The sequence below is a fragment of the Galeopterus variegatus genome, unplaced genomic scaffold, assembly GCF_000696425.1.
Source record: "Galeopterus variegatus unplaced genomic scaffold, G_variegatus-3.0.2 Scaffold3055, whole genome shotgun sequence".
Lineage (NCBI taxonomy): Eukaryota > Metazoa > Chordata > Mammalia > Dermoptera > Cynocephalidae > Galeopterus > Galeopterus variegatus.
In genome coordinates this window covers 162,127-178,878 of record NW_007729166.1, presented here as the reverse complement: position 1 = coordinate 178,878, position 16,752 = coordinate 162,127, and the positions used below count along the sequence as shown (strand labels likewise).

At 40.5% G+C, this 16,752-nt stretch overlaps 1 protein-coding gene across 1 annotated transcript in view; it reads left to right on the top strand.

Annotated features, from left to right (window-relative positions):
* INTS9 (integrator complex subunit 9) overlaps positions 1-16,752 on the top strand; it is a 107,163-nt gene that overhangs the window by 32,825 nt on the left and 57,586 nt on the right. The window contains exons 3-6 of the mRNA XM_008583827.1: positions 5,189-5,249; positions 8,983-9,045; positions 12,444-12,583; positions 14,697-14,783. Coding sequence (XP_008582049.1) covers positions 5,189-5,249; positions 8,983-9,045; positions 12,444-12,583; positions 14,697-14,783 — 351 coding nt within the window. The remainder of the gene's footprint in view (positions 1-5,188; positions 5,250-8,982; positions 9,046-12,443; positions 12,584-14,696; positions 14,784-16,752) is intronic.

Sequence of the window (16,752 nt, the reverse complement as noted above, 5' to 3'; positions counted from 1 at the left end):
AAAAAGAACATACCCTCTCAGATCTGGTTTTTCCCCAGGTTTCCTACTTAGTGAATGGCATGCTGTTATAAAAGCAAGAAAACTGGGAGTTAACTTAGATACACCCCTCTTACTCACTCCCCCATATCCAGTCCTTCATTAAGCCTCGTCATTTTTGCCTTTTAGATAGTTCTAGAATCCAGGCACTTCTCTTCAGTGCTGCTGTGGTCATTATCATCTTCTATAGGTATCACTGCTAAAGCCTTCTAACCAACTCTTAACTTGGTGTTGTCAGCACCACGCTCTCCAAAGTGAGCTAACCGGCCATCCCTATATAGGGATCCAAACCCGTGGCCCTGGTTTATCAGCACCACACTCTCCCAAGTGAGCCATGGGCCGGCCCGGGTTTCTTCAACTCCGATCTTGCTCCTGTCTAAATCCAGATCTTTTTGTGTCACTTTTTATTTTGAAATCCTACAGATTTATAGCAAAGCTATTACCCTTACCAGTCATTGGCATTTTACCACATCGTGTTATCATTTTCTCTTTATATGTCTGCATATAATTTTTTTCTGACCCATTAGAGTAAGATGCAGACATGATGCTCCTTAACTCCCAAATACTTGAGTGCATATTTCCTAAGAGCAAGGACATTCTCTTATACAAACAAGGTAAAATAATCAAAGCCAGGAAACTTACACTGACACTATACCAGTCTCTAATCTGTATATCTTATTCATATTTCTCCAAGATCCACTCAGATCACACATTGCATTTAGTTGTCATCCGTTTAGTCTCCTTCAATCTGGAAGAGTTTCTCAGTCTCTGTTTTTTATGACCTTGACATTTTAGGAGTATGGGCCAGTTTTCTACAATGTCTTTCATTTTGGGTTTGTCTGGTGTTTGCTCATGATTAGGTTAGGGTTATTGTTTTTGGTAAAAATACAACACCAGTGATGGTATGTATTACTAGAAGGTACATGATTCCTTTTTCTCAAAATTGTCTTTTAGAAGTACAAATCTAATCTTGTCTCTCACTTGTTTAAAACTTTTGCATGGTTTTTCTTTGCTCTTAGGGATAAACCCCAAACTCATCCAGATATGTTATGCATTATATTTATCCCTTTACTGTCTTCTTTATGCTTACCTTTTGCTCTGTTTCCTTTCAAAGTTTCAAAGAAATGTTCTGATCTCCTGCCTCAGAGCAGTCACACACTGTTCTTTCAGCCTATGAGGCTCTTCTCCCCTTCCCCTGTCCCACCTTCCCTTATCCTACTTAGGCATTCATCTCTCAGATCATTTACGATGACAGTTTCCACGTGGGAGGGTCATGGAAATGGCGTTCTGGTGTAAGATGTCCATGCCAAACTGGTGAGAATGACTGGAGGACACCACTGGGCCCGGTAGCTGTCTTCTTTCTCCGGTCCCTCCAGACCCTGCCTCTTGGTTGAGTTTCACCTGGACTCTGCTACTGTCTAGAGCTCCGGCTCAGTTATCATATGCCCAGGGAAGTCTTTTGATGCTGCCTAGAAAGACTGGTCCCTTGTTAGGGAACTTTTGTGGTACTTTGTACTACTTTAATGCTTCATCTTTTTTTTTTTTTTTTTGGTGGCTGGCCAGTAAGGGGATCTGATCCCTTGACCTTAGTGTTAAGTGCCTCATCGTTTTTTTTTTGTTTTTTTTTTTTTAAAAAGATGACCAGTAAGGGGATCTTAACCCTTGACTTGGTGTTGTCAGCACCATGCTCACCCAGTGAGCAAACCGGCCATCCCTATATGGGATCCGAACCCGTGGCCTTGATGTTATCAGCACCGCACTCTCCCGAGTGAGCCACAGGCCGGCCCATGCCTCATCATTTTTAACAGCTTGTTCTCTTTTTATTTGTGTGATTACCTAATTTGTCTGCCTTCCCTACCTTCTCAGAAGAGCGGGTATGTCTTGCTCACAGTCTTAACCACCAACACCAAGCCAAGTGACACAAATGAACATTCCTAAACAAGTAAAGATGAACACCTCGTCCTCTGACAGTACTACACTAAATGATGAGGCTCTTTCCTATTTTCTTCTTCTGGAAAGACCTCCTCCCTCTTCACCTCCTAACTCCTGTTCCCTGCTCTGCCACCTCACTGCAAATTGTCAAAAGCGCCCTTTCTGTGGGAACCCTATTGTACCTTCTGCTTTTACCCCATTATGGCTCTTATTTCGTTCTATTGTGAATGCTGTTTATTGTCTCCCTATACTAGATTGCGAACTCCCAAAACGCAGACTGTTTCTTTACTGTCATCCTAGCACTTTGCTCAGAATAATAAGCTTTTGCATTTATTTTTCGAATGAATGTAATCATGCCTCTTTTATTATTATTTTCTGATGATAAACCTAATACATTTCAGAGTAGAAAATTGTAAAAATGAAAAGTATAAAGAAAAAATAAATTGGAGATTATGTTCAATCTATCTTTCCATAGTTTTCAGGCAATAGAATATTTTATAATGCCTTAGAGTATTTATTTATTTGCTTATGGGAATAATTTATATATTTTTCCAAAATAAATAATCGCTAAAAAAATAGATCTTGTATACATGCTTTTTTTTTTAACTAAAAAATTTACAAATGGTATCCTTTTTTTCCTAAGAAATGGTTGTAAAATAGTGGATGCAAGATGGGTTCATATATAACCATAATTTTTGTAATATTCTTCACCTCCCATATTTTATTAAATAGATTTTAGCTTAAAGTTTCCTAACTCTTTATGGTTTATTCATTAACTCATTGGACTGCAATAACCAAATATTTTCATCTCTATGGTCAATATCTCTTTGCCATTTGGTGACATATTTTTGTGGCCTTTCATCTTTGGCAGTGTCATTATTACGTCTTTGACACTAGTGTTCCTACATTGCCATGCGTTGTTAAGCATTCAGTCCAATCTACTAGCAATTTCTCAAATCCAGAGTAAATATGAGGGTTTAATAGAAGTCTTTAGTGTTATAGAGAATGTTTGTCAAGAGTTGAAAACACAGTAATTGAAAATTTTGCTTTTTAAAAAACGATAAGCAGCGTACTATTTCTAATCATTTGTTGAGGACAACTGACTGCATCAGTGTTCTGATTTGTGTGTGTGCCTGGTGGGGAACAGACAGAGTACGAGTCCTTTGACCCAATTCTCTTCGTAAACAGAAGTGGATATTTACAACTTTGTTTTAGAGAGTGAACATGCATGAAATGAGAACAGGGTCTCTTGTCATTACACTTTTATTGGAATGCTTGGTTTTTTAAAATCTGATCTGATAATATATTTTTCAAGAAGTAAGATGTCTACAAGTAAAGATATGTATGTGTCTATGAAATGAGAATTAAAACATCTAATGGTAATAGGATATTTCCTGAGAGGTTACAGCAGAGAACTCCTGGATTTAAAAAAAAAAAAAATTTATCAGTTATAATTCATATAAACCAGACTTGTTTCACCCAGTAATGATTTTTTTTTTCCTTTTTGTCTTTTTTCGTGTCCGGCAATGGATCGCAACCCTCAGTGTCGCGCCCGTACCGGACCGGGACCGGCAACGGGATCGCAACCCTCGGTGTCGCACCCACACCTCTCTCAGCCAGTGAACGGGAACTGGTCTGTATGTGGGATCCGAACCCTCGGCGGGAGCGCCGCCGCGCTCCCAAGCGGCACACTGTAGCAGTGTGCCACCGGGCCGGCCCGCCCAGTAATGATTTTTGTTCTCAAGTCCGAAATCTAAAATTCTCACTTTTTGTGCCGGCCCCGTGGCTCACTCGGGAGAGTGCAGTGCTGATAACACCAAGGCCATGGGTTTGGATCCTATATAGGGATGGCCGGTTTGCTCACTGGCTGAGCGTGGTGCTGACAACACCAAGCTAAGGGTTGAGATCCCCTTACCGGTCATCTTTTAAAAAAAGAAAAATAAATAAAAATAAAAAAATAAAATAAAATTCTCACTTTTTGATTAAAACAGATAATGAATCTAGCTAAAGGTTATATGGGAGTTTTTGCACTTAGATTGTTGCAACCTTTCTATAAGTTTGGAATTAATGTCAAAATTAAAAGTTACCCCCAAAATTCTCACTTTTTTCCTGAAGTTAGATGCATATAGATTTTTTATTTAAGTTTTTAACCTTTCCTAGAAGATTGCCAGATATTCACATATATAAGTTTCTATTTGACTTTCATACCTGTCACCTAATCACTAAGTCGGGATTGATAAAAACTGTTTGAGGAAAGAGTGAAGGATTGTACTGAGATTTGGTTTCTGTTTACAGAGTCCTTTAAGTGTCATACCCTTACTTTGCCCTTCATTTTTACTTCACAGACTTTAATTTGGTGATGGAGTGTGGAAACTCTTTGCCATCGTCTTGTCCTCTTGATGTGCTTGCTTTACGCATTGTCTTGGTCATTTTTCCTTTGTAATAGCGTGGTATTGTTTTGGGGGTTTATTTTGTGGCAGCTGGCTGGTAAAGGTATCTGAACCCTTGACCTTGGTGTTGTAATACCATGCCCTAACCAACTGAGCTAACTGGCCGGTCCTGAATTCTGACTGTTTTAAATGTAATGTGCATGTGAAGTTAACCTCACCTTCTAGAAACTATTCACTTGGGTATGGTGTCATTTTGGAACACTTGAGAAAACTAGCTTTATTCCCCAGAATTGGAAACTCATGCCACTGGCAATGGGTGACTAACCTATTTGTAAGCAGTGAGTCCAGAGTGTGGATTTAATTAGAGTTCAGGTATTCACATTGGCGGTGAATTCAGACTGGCAGGTGTGAGCCTCTGGTAGGAAGTGTTCTCATCAGAGCCCCTAGCCTCTCTGTGAGTGTTTTCTCATCTACAGTGGGATGGTACCCATCTGCCCTCCCTCATGATTGCTGTGAAACGCAAGATCAAATCAGGGCAGTGACTGGAAGACTGTTAAATGCTCTAGTGTTTCATCCTTCTTTTTTCTTTATTATTCTGCATAGCATGCTTTTAATTTTCCCAGTAAAGTGCTAAACTATCTGACCTTTTGATATTCCATTGTCACATAACTCACACAACATGGCTATTTCTCACCTTTTTGATTGGAATTGTGGGTGAGCATTGCTGCCAGTAATTTGAAACTGTTTTCAACTTGCTGGAGACAGTGCAGTCAACATGAAATCACTAAGGATTATAATCTATTTAGTGTATTTTAATCTTTTTTTTGCAGTCCCAGGCTATCTAATCTTCCTGGCTGGTCCCTGAAGGATGGAAATGCTTTCTTGGATAAGGTAATGTCCCAGACAAAAAACTGAAGCATATCTACATGCTGTGGAAAGCCATCTTGTCATATCACAGCCACACTGTAATAATGTGACCAATGGGCTCATTTCTCTTCATGTGTATTCTCCCTGAAAAACCCCAAAGTCCATGCCAGGGTCTTCAGTACTTGGTGGTTACTATATTTAAACACCTAAGGAGATCTCAGTGTTCAGATTCAGATCCAATTTGTGCTTGCATAAAAATGTAAGTACTATTGCTGCAAATACTTTTGATCACCCACAGAAAGAAAACCATTATTTCTAGAATTGCAATGAGAGTTTCAAAGGTAGTGCATATTAAAGGGTTCAGTTCTGTTCATTTTAAGGCTATACTGACTGTAATTCAAAGGAGTAAAACTTTAAAAAAAAGGTTTTTTTTTTAAAATCCTCAAGTATGTGAGTTTTAAACTGCTGTCACAGATTAGCTCAGGTAGGGCTTTGTAAAAAGTTTGGGTCTTCTTTGGGTGATTAGAATTCCTGGAAGATTGTGGAAGGACAGGGTCATCAGTGGATTGGATCACTGTGGCTGCTGTGTGGGGAATATTCTGAGGAATGGGGTGTTTCACTTTTCTGTCAGTATGTTCTCTGGGGGGCAAGAGGGGAACATGCTCTTAGGTAACTTCAAGTAGAGGGCCTTCCAGACTGTGACCTGTGATCCCGTTCTAGACTAAAATGGACAGTCTATAGGTTGGGAAAACAGAATACAGTTCTAGGAATCTAGGATTTGGAGTCCTATTATGGCTTTAATTACTAAGTAGGCCTAAATTAAATGATTTAAATTACTTTTTTTTAAGGTTATTACTTTTTTGACATTAGGTTATCTTTTCAGTAATTCTTTCTTTAATTCAGTATTTAGACAGTTAACTTATTAAATAGATCAAAGCTACAAAAAATGTTAAACTATAGTCTTTGTACAAAAAAAATCAGAGGTATAGGAAGGTTAAAAACTGTAAAGCTCACCCAGACCACTTCTTAGACCTCTAAATCATTCTTCCTCTCCCAAGTTTCACAATTGAAAAACTGAATGAGTTTAAAGACTCTTAAAATGATTCATCTGCATAAGGCATTTCTTTCTTGTAATAGGTATTGTTAAAGAGGTACTCTTTTTAGAGAATTAATTTCTGTAAATGCACCACAACCTCAAGTATAAGCCAAATGCATAATCTGAAAACAGGTCTTTCTCATAAGTGATGTGACATTCAGGAACCTGTGCACCTGATTTCAGCCCACGTCTCCTGCTGGCTATAAATCATTGTTCCTGAGAGAGGCTCAGAAGCATCCCATTACCATTGCATTGTGAGTGAAATGACTTGCATGTGTATGTGGGAGTATTTCATTAGAAAGGAGTAATGAATAAAATAGTGACATTGTGAGTGTTTGGAATGGCAAATATGCTTCTGCAGGCCAAGAAGGGTGAGAGCCTCAGAGGAGACTATCATATGACATGCCCCGATATGTAGCATTATGGAGAAGAAAATTACATAGCCTATTTAAGACCAGGCAAAGCTTTGACATGTCCCATGATTTGTCTTTAATCATTTTTAACCTCATCCTAAGGGAGTTGGGCATCTTCTCCCATTAAATGTAATTGCTCGTTTGTTTTTAGCTGGCAGGTACACTGTAATTAAAAATGGTTTTCAGTCTTTTTTTGGCTCAGCCTATCATTAGTTAAATGGTACTCATGTAAAGAGAGGAACCAGAGTATACAGTGGAAGGCAAAGGGAGGGAGTGATCTATGAAGGTTCTGATATGAGACTTGTAAAATCCAAAAGGACAGTAACATGTAGTTAGTGCCCTATTTTCAGATAAGGATTGAGAGTAAAATCATTCAGACTCTGATATATAAATACAGTTACATGTACATGAATATATAGAAATGTATGTTCAGCAACTAATGGAAATATGGCAGAACAAAATTATAACAATACCTTTCCCTTTCTGGAAAGAGCAAACGAAACTTACAACCAGATCCTATCTTTTCGTGGTTTATTGTAAAGGCATAGACAGCTTTAACCTTGATGGTGCAAAAGATCACCATAGACTTCTGTTTGAAGTGTCAGCAAGTGAAGAAAGTAACCCTGGTGACCTTCCAGAGGCATTGTGGAAGACCCTGGTGGTGGCCCTCTTATGTCTCTTGGGCCTTTCTACAAGGGTACTTGAAAAAGTTCATGGAAAGGTACATATTATCTTTTAATTCTATTTTCCAACTAACTTTTCAAAGTACCTCATATTTCAGTGTGCTCTGTCAATTCCAGCTGCATTATGGCTTTGCCTGAGAGTTTTTCCCTGAAGCTGCACAAAATACAGGAATTGGTGCATAAATATTCCAGACCCCTTGCTCCTCACTAGGATAATTCCAAGGTGTATGTTTTATACCACTCCTCAGAGTTGCCCCTCGGGAATAATTTCCAGTTGCCCAAAATGGTATTTGGCCCAATAACATACTCATTGTCAGCCACCTTCCTTTCCACTTATCACTTCCCCATATCCTGCTGTTTTGTCAGCACCTACCATATAAACTGCTGTTCTCAAGCTCTTTTTTTGTCAGCCTGGGAGAATCTAAACTAAGACAGGCATATTAAATATGGTAGGTCATGGGTGGGTGGGGAGATGTACTGTATTCTGTTTCTTTATATGTATTTTTTTTTTCTTTTGGATGAATACATTTGGATTATAATTCCAAATAAATAGTATGTTCTACAAGGACAAACATTACATTCATTGTAGTGCAGTGGGAGTGTGGAGGTTAGATGTTTAATCCCTACCCCCTACACTTGATCTTCCCTCCTTACTTATTCCATCCTCCCTAGCCCTTGGTAGGTGGAGAAAGAGGATCTAAATAATTTGTTAAGGGCCATGAACTCCTAGCCTGATTGCATAACAGAATCACTGGAGGTGCTTATTTAAAATCCAGATTCCATGGCCTCATCCACAGTTTCTGGTCCCTAGGGCTTAGATAGGACCCAGGGATCTTTAATTTAATCAGTATCCTTAGATAATTCTGATGTTGCTGGTATGGTCTACATAAATTATTTGGAAGCCACTGGGCCATGGGTTATAAGAGCAGCATGTGTTCATACATGGCTTTTTGTTTTAAAAAGTTGACCGGTAAGGGGATCTTAACCGTTGACTTGGTGTTGTCAGCACCATGCTCACCCAGTGAGCTAACCGGCCATCCCTATATGGGATCCGAACCCGTGGCCTTGGTGTTATTAGCACCACACTCTCCCGAGTGAGCCATGGGCCGGTGATGCATGGCTTTCTTGAAGAGGCATCAGAAGATGTACGTTTTAGGGCTGGCCCATGGCTTACTCTGGAGAGTGCGGTGCTGATAACACCAAGGCCACGGGTTCGGATCCTATATAGGGCTGGCCGGTTGGCTCACTGGCTGAGCGTGGTGCTGACAACACCAAGCCAAGGGTTGAGATCACCTTACTAGTCATCTTTTAAAAAAAAAAGATGTATGTATGTTCAAGGACTGAATCTGCCACCAGCAGAATTTTTGCCCTCAATAAAATATTTGGCCTACCTGAGCCTAAACAAGGAACAGGTGGTAGTCTAAAAATAAGCTCCCAACTTCCCTCCAGATCTAGTATCTGCGATTCTTCATGAAAAGTTTGGTTTGGAGATTATTTTTCTTTGGTACTATGACTATTGGATATCTCTTCCTAGTACAAGTATTTTTCCTTTTCATTTCTTTTAGGAGCTAAAGGAGTGTTCAGGTCATGTATTTGTGGATTCTGTGCCTGAATTCTGTTTACCAGAGGTAAGATTAAAGTGAATCTTATTGTAGAAACAAAGCATATCGAGTAATTTCTCAAAATGAAGTCAAATAATTTTAAAGGGCTTAGCTTCATGTTTTCAATTTGAAATGAATCTGTTATTCCAGGCACACTGTTATATAACTAAAATATCGTTTAGGAGCTTTTTATGTTGTTTATAAATCATTTAAGTCACTTTTTTTTTTCCTGTTTCTGCCTCTTTCTGAAATCCCCACAAATACTTCTACTAGGGCGAAGTTTTGAACAAGGTAATGAAATAGCTCAAGCCTTTCAGTTTTATAATTAGAATACCTTTGTGTTTAGATTAGCCACACTTTCCTAGTCTTGCTTACAGTGGATGATTGAGAATTGCTATTATACAACAACTGCTAGTAAACTAAACATTCTTGCTAACTTGAAACATGTTGAATATTGCTTGAAATTCATGGATCCTGAAATGAGTTGTGGATATCTTTCCCTTACGTATTATTGCAGTGAGACTTATTGTTAGGGTTTGGGGCCACTATTATCCTTTCAAAGGAGCCTAAGATCAGTTTCCATTAGTTTTAAAGGCTACTAATCTCAGCTGACAGGCCTAATCCCCAGAGTGGCCTAGGTGGTGTTCTCAACAGACAGATGAGGGTAGGGTGGGCAAGCCACTGGCTACTACTCCAGGGTTACTGAGGGAATCGGTGAGAAACTGCCCTGCTCTTCTTTCTGTGTGCGCATGGATTACAATGCCTGTAGAAAACACTTTTGCAGGGGCTAGCCAGTTAGCCCACTTGGTTAAGCTAACTTGGTCAGCATGATACTGCTGATAACGCCAAGGTCAAGGGTTTCAATCGCCAAAAAGAAAGAAGGGAAAAGAAAACATTTTCACAATTCAGGGCCAAAGAGAAAAGAAAATTTGGCATGCACTTTCTCTTATTTTTGTCCTCTCTTTCCATTTCTACACTTTGTTTGATACCCTCTAGGAAAAACTTTTTTCTCTCTCTTGGAACAAAGTGAGAGTATGTGCCCTTTGCATGTACCAGAGTGAAAGAGAAGAAAAACAGACAGACGTGGCAATTGAAGTGGCAGATAAGGGAGGAAGTCTGAGATGTAGTAGTAAGAATGTAGGTGAAGGTAACAAGTCACCAGGAGTTCTGAGCTCCTCCTCACTGCTGTTAAATCTCTTTGTCATCCTCCTTTGTTACTCAGCACTGGTGGGGGAGCTCCGCATCTGTTCAAGGATTCCTGATCCCAGGTGCTAACATTTATTTTCCACTTGCCGCAGATCGCACTGAGTACTGCAATCTTTCGTTTACAGACAGCATTGTAGAATTCATGAATTCTGGGGTTGTGGTGATCTTCTGACTTGCTCCACAGAGTACTCGACTTTTAGATCAGAAAGTGACTGTCTCACAGTTCATCTTTTGCCGAGCCAAAGGGTTGTTGACATTTTCAAGGTTCTAGAGCCATATAAGGTTTTCAAGCAAGAATTTATGACACAAATTAGTAATAGTCACTATTTTAAGGTAGAGCCAGGCCACTGAATGACTGGGAGAAAATAGGAGAGTAGTAGCAGCAGGCGGGAGGCATCTACTACAGTCCCGTCTTCACTAACTTGTGGGTAAGTCAGGGGACCCAGTGCCGTTCCTCATGAAATTTGTAATCCAGTGCAGCTACCTTAATATCTTTGTATTCCCTGTAGACTGGATACCCGAGCTCAGTATAGTAAGCGACCGGTAAATTGTTGTTTTGACCCAGTTCACAGTCTGTGGAACCCTAAGTGTTTGTACACAGTAGTTTTAAAGTTAAAATAATCCTTACTGAATTTATTCATTTATTTATTTATTTGGCAGCTGGACAGTACAGGGATCCAAACCCATGACCTTGGTTTTACAAGGCTGTGCTCTAACCAACTGAGCTAAGCGGCCAGCCCCCTTATTGAATTTAAATATGAGTATATAAATGTGGTTTGGGTGTTAAATTTATTTCTCAAGGGAAAAATGTTTAGGTAGGCATGTGTTCTTGATGCATATATCCATAGACAGAATACATATATTCTTCTAACTGTCCTCACCAGGTTTCTTTTTTTTTTTTGAAAGATGACCGGTAAGGGGATCTTAACCCTTGGTGTTCTCAGCACTACACTCTCCCATGAGAGAGCTCACTGGCCTTCCCTGTGTAGGGATTCGAACCCTTGGCCTTGGTGTTATCAGCGAGATATGCAAGAGATGTGGTGTCTTTGAATCACAGTGTCACACTTTTCCCCACACACGGTGCTGCTTAGGAAGCTGCATTCCTTCCACAAAAGCACTCCAAGGCCTCTAAATGTACTGGCTGCCACAGGTGAGAGGGGACAGAGAGAAGTCACGTAGGACAAAGTGCTGCTTAGAGGCACCATTGTACAGAAGGCTAAGAGGGATACACATAAAACACATTTGGAATTTCTGAGGAGGAAGTGGTTTCTTTCATCTGGGCAAATCAGGAAGGTGTAGTGGAAAAAGAGTTGAGCCTTAACAGTTAGGACTTAAATTTGTGGGGAAAAAAATTCCTTCTGGGCCGGCCCGGTGGCGTACTGCTACAGTGCGCCGCTTGGGAAGCGCAGTGGCGCTCCCGCCTAGGGTTCGAATCCCACATACAGACCGGCCGCTCACTGGCTGAGCAAGGTGCGGGGGCAACACCGAGGGTTGTGATCCCATTGCCGGTCACGAAAAAAGACAAAAAGGAAAAAAAAAAATTCCTTCTGCTAAAAGAGTTTTCATAAAATTTACCAGATCTGTATAAATTTTCCCTCACCTGCTAACCTGTCTTTTCCCTTTTCACATGACCTTAATTAAATAAAAGGGCAAAATTAGGGTTAAGATTAAGATAGAATATGAGAGTATAATTTTCTTTCATGACTGCCACTACATTTTTTTGGTGGCTTTATATTCAGCACCAGTGGTCAAAAGTTGCCTCAAGAACAAAACATACCAAGTCGCCTTCACGTTTGACTTGAGGAGTTGGTTTCTGTGGTGATTCTCCTGTTTCGCATTCGTCTGCAGCAGCAGCATGTTGCGTTCTCTCCACCCTTACAGCTTACATTGTGCGCTGTCTGTGTCAAGTTACCCAGTTCACTTGCCAGGCAGTGGTTGCTGGAGTGTCTTGTCATTTATCGTCACACTTCTAACTCAGAAGAACTCTGTTCTAGTAAAATCAGAGTGCTGCTGATGGACTGGCTGCATTCTCGTTGTCAGCTATCCTGTCTTGCTACTTAATGACAATATTAGAAAACATCCTGAAATGACAGAAGGGAAGTACCACAGCAGCGGCGTCACTGTTCTGTGGTATGAAAACTACTTCCCTTCATTCTGACATCGCTTTTCAGTCTGTGTGCCCTGAACAAATAGGTATCATTCCCTCCCTTTCTTTTCAGACTGAGCTCATAGATCTATCTACAGTAGATGTGATCCTCATCTCTAACTATCACTGCATGATGGCGCTGCCCTACATCACCGAGCACACCGGATTCACAGGCACAGTGTATGCCACAGAACCCACTCTTCAGATCGGCAGGTGAGAGTGTTTATTCTTATCCCTCTGGGATGAGGCCGCAGAGATCCTCCTCCAGTGGAGACTGTTTAGTTGAGTGTTACACTAGGCGCAATTGTTATTTCCTCTGAACAGCTAACTCAAAGACTAGACAGGAGCAGGCAGCTCTTTAAATAAAGGATGTTCATAGGGAATACCTAGAGATTGATGCTGCGAGTTATCATGTTAGTCTTTTTATTTATTTATTTATTTTTACGTAAACTGGAAGGAGTTCGGGGAGATGGCTCCTCTGTGCAGATGATACTCATTAGGGCAAAGAGCTTTAGAGGAAAGGAACACAGCATATTTAAATAAAGAAGAAGAAATTTTATTATTCTGCTTTCAAAATGTACTCCTTTTTATGGTTTACTGCAGTCTATAAACGAGATAGCTTGTAGAAAACAGAGGATAGATAAGCACTTATTAGATGGTTAGGTTGTCCCTGCTGTTGACAGAGTGAAACTCAGCACTCTGAGTAAACTGCAGATTTCCCTTGACTTTGAGAAGGTTCTGCTGTCCCTTTCTCTGCCTCTACCGAGCCTTCGTGATATAGGTGATTGCTGCAGGTAACTGTAACATCATTTATTGAGAAAAAAATTACGTGAAGAAAATTACCCCAGAAAAAAATGTCTTAGTTTATTGTTTTGAAATAACAAGTATGGTATAAGTTGAAACTGTCAGACCCCATATTTTAGGTTGTAGGAGTCAATATAGACTCTTGCAGATATCCAACAAGATCAAATTACTAGAAATAAAACAGAATATGAATATTTTCTTGTAAACCACATTACCTCAGTGTGTAGAGAAAGCCATAACAGATCTGAGGAAGGGGCATTGTAGGAAAGTAGAACATAAGAGTGATGGATCAGTTTCAGTGAGAGGAAAAGCTAGTAACACTAGATTCTGGTCTGAAAAGGTTAAAAGCATGAGATGGACACACCAGACTGTTCTCAAGAAAGCTACAGTCAGAACGACAGTGAGCCTGGTCCAGATCTTGGGATGCTGGAACTAGTACTGCTTCTTCAGGATGGAAGGAGGAGATGGTATTAGGACTGAATAAGTAAATGGAAATGAAATGAAGTTGTTCAGTTTTCACATGCTAATTTGTGGCTTGTATCTATAAATTGGTTTGGGGGAGATTTAAGTCAATATGGATCATCTATATTAGATTATGAAGGAGGATTCAAGGTGTTGAAAATCTATTTCTAGCTTTTTGGTGATCTTCTAGCCATCGAGAATTTTAACAGTTCTCTGTTCCATGAATCTGCAGAACATGTATACCCTTGACCAAGTCTAGTGTGGTATTCCGCAGATTCCCTGGACTGTGATGCTCTGGTATTCCATCTCATGTTTTCAGAAATATCCTTACCTTTGCAGGTCCTTTAGTTAAATTTTTAGGATTAGTCCTTGAATATTATTCCACATGGAATTTTGCTAATTCCAAAAACACATATCAAGAAAACTCATTTTATCAGTTTAAAAAGTCCATTTAATATTGTCATAAATAAAAAAATCTTTAGTGCCGATAACACCCAGGTCTAGGATTCAAACCCTGTACCGGCAAGCCACCAAAAAAAAAATCGTCCTAACCCCACCCCTGCTGCCACCAAAATGAGGTACTTCACAGTCATTTAAATTTTCTTTTTGTATTTCTAGGAACATAAAGGCACTGCTGCTAGAGGGAGAATTAAAACAGGTTTATGTATTTCAGTATTTAGAAACAAGAAACACACTAGACTTTTTTTGACCGGTAAGGGGATCTTAACCCTTGGTTTGGTGTTGTCAGCACCACGCTCAGCCAGTGAGCTAACCGGCCATCCCTATATGGGATCCGAACCCGGGGCCTTGGTGTTATCAGCACCACACTCTCCCGAGTGAGCCACGGGCCGGCCCACACTAGACTTATTTTAAAGGTAAAATCATTTATTTAAGTTCAAGATTTTTAACATGGAAATTCAGTGAGAAGACTAGATTTTTGTTCAACTTTGTGTACAACAGCATCCAGCAGAGAGGGAGATGGTGAGGTGGGGGAGGCAGGCAAGTCCACTTGGTGTTTTTCCAGGTTTTTATGGGCGTTTATCACTTTGTTTACATTCAGGCTTCTCATGGAAGAGCTGGTGAATTTCATCGAAAGAGTGCCAAAGGCTCAGTCTGCCTCCTTGTGGAAGAATAAAGACATACAGCGGTGAGGAACAGCCCTCTCTCCTGTCAGCTGTAGCGCCGTATGCTTTGCAAAATGGTCTCCTTTGATTTTTATTGTATGCTTAAACACCGATTCTGTTAGTTTCTTACTTTTTAATCCCTGTGTTAATTTTTTTTTTTTTTTTGGCAGCTGGCCGGTATAGGGATCCAAACCCATGACCTTGGTGTTACCAGCACCATGCTCTTCCAAGTGAGCTAACGGGCCAGCCACATTGATTCTATTAGAGCTAAAGATTCTCTTTTCCCTAATAAATGAAAGGGTTACATTTGGTTCAGCCAACATTTATTGAGAGTCAAGATATTGTGCTGGGTACAGGAGTTATTAAGAACAATTGGCTGTATCTTTGAGGTGCTCAAGGTTTAATGGAAAGTCTGACACTTTGATAGGTCAGTTACAGTCCTTCATGGTGTGTCATATAAGACGATTGACCACAGTGCTGTAAGCACTCAGAAAATGAAGAATTGTCTCTGCTTAGGGAAGCCAAGAAGGACATTCCTTAGGAGAGGACATTTCAGGTGGGTCTTGGAGGAAGAAAATGACTTCTCCAGACAGAAGAGGTTAGGAAGAGGTACACAGGTATGGCATCATGGGACATGGCGTATTCAGGAAACAGAAGTTTCGTGTGGGCTAGGATGGGTAGAGTAGAGAGGTGGAAGGTGATGGCTGAGGAGTGAGCTGGAGCGAGACCATGCAGGCTCTAATAGGTGAGGCTTGGGTCCTATACTGTTGAGAACATGAAGTCTGCTGCCAGAGGTCTACAAGGAGGAGAATGACATGACCACATTTGTTTTGGGGAAAGTAGTTCTGGAAGCAGGATGGAGGATGGATGGTAATGCAGAGATGAGGGCAGGAAGGCCAGCAGTGTGCTCACAGAAACCCTGTGGATGACAAGGCCTGAACTAAGGCAACGGCAGTGAGCATAAAGAACAAGACTCTAGCTTCAGAGAGATTTCTGAGATAGAATTGGTAGGAATTGTGAAAGAGGCTGCATAGTAGTAATTAGGAAGGTAAAGGGAGAGCTAAGTGGGAGCCAAGGGACAAAAGAAGATTCCAAAACTGTGGGCCTCTCAGTGGTCTCAGCTGCTGCAGAGACATCATCAGATGAAATGGACGTGAGGCCCTCGCTGTGGAAATTAGCAAGTCACTAACAATCCCAGAGAGGTTAGTTGCAGTAGAGGGCAAGGACTGTAGGAGGTGAAGGAAGTAGAAATGAGATGGAGGAAGGGAGGAGGCAGCTTGACCCCACCTCCATGCTCTCATTTAAATTCGGCATTGTAGGGCAGGTTAGAGTGTGGTGCTGATAACACCAAGGTCAAGGTCAAGAATGAATGAGTGAGTGAATGAATGAATATAAATAAATATAAATTAAAATTAATTAATTAATGGGCACTGAAGGACACCGGTCATTTTAACATACCAGACTTTCTTCTAGCAACTGCTGCCTTTACCTCCAGGCACCACAATAGACCCACCTTCTCATCCCGGCATTGAGAGTCTGGAGTAAAAACTAGGCTTTTGAGTTCTTAGGTAGTTCATGCTCTATGCACTCCTAACCATGTCCACTTTTTTCCAGCTATCTTGCTACCAGTTTGTTTCCCTCTAGATCATTGATATGTTAGCCATCTGCTTATCTCAACTTTATTTATTTATTTATTTTTAAAGATGAGTGGTAAGGGGATCTTAACCCTTGACTTGGTGTTGTCAGCACCACACTCACCCAGTGAGCTAACCGGCCATCCCTATATAGGGATCCAAACCCATGGCCTTGGTGTTATCAGCACCACATTCTCCCGAGTGAGCCACAGGCCGGCCCTTATCTCAACTTTAGAACGTCTTAGTTTTTGAGAACCTTTTTTCTACAAGAATATGAATATGTAGCTAGAAAAATATACTTTGTTTTTCTACTGTGACTTTATGAGTCTCCTCTATGTATTCCTTTGTGTACACATTA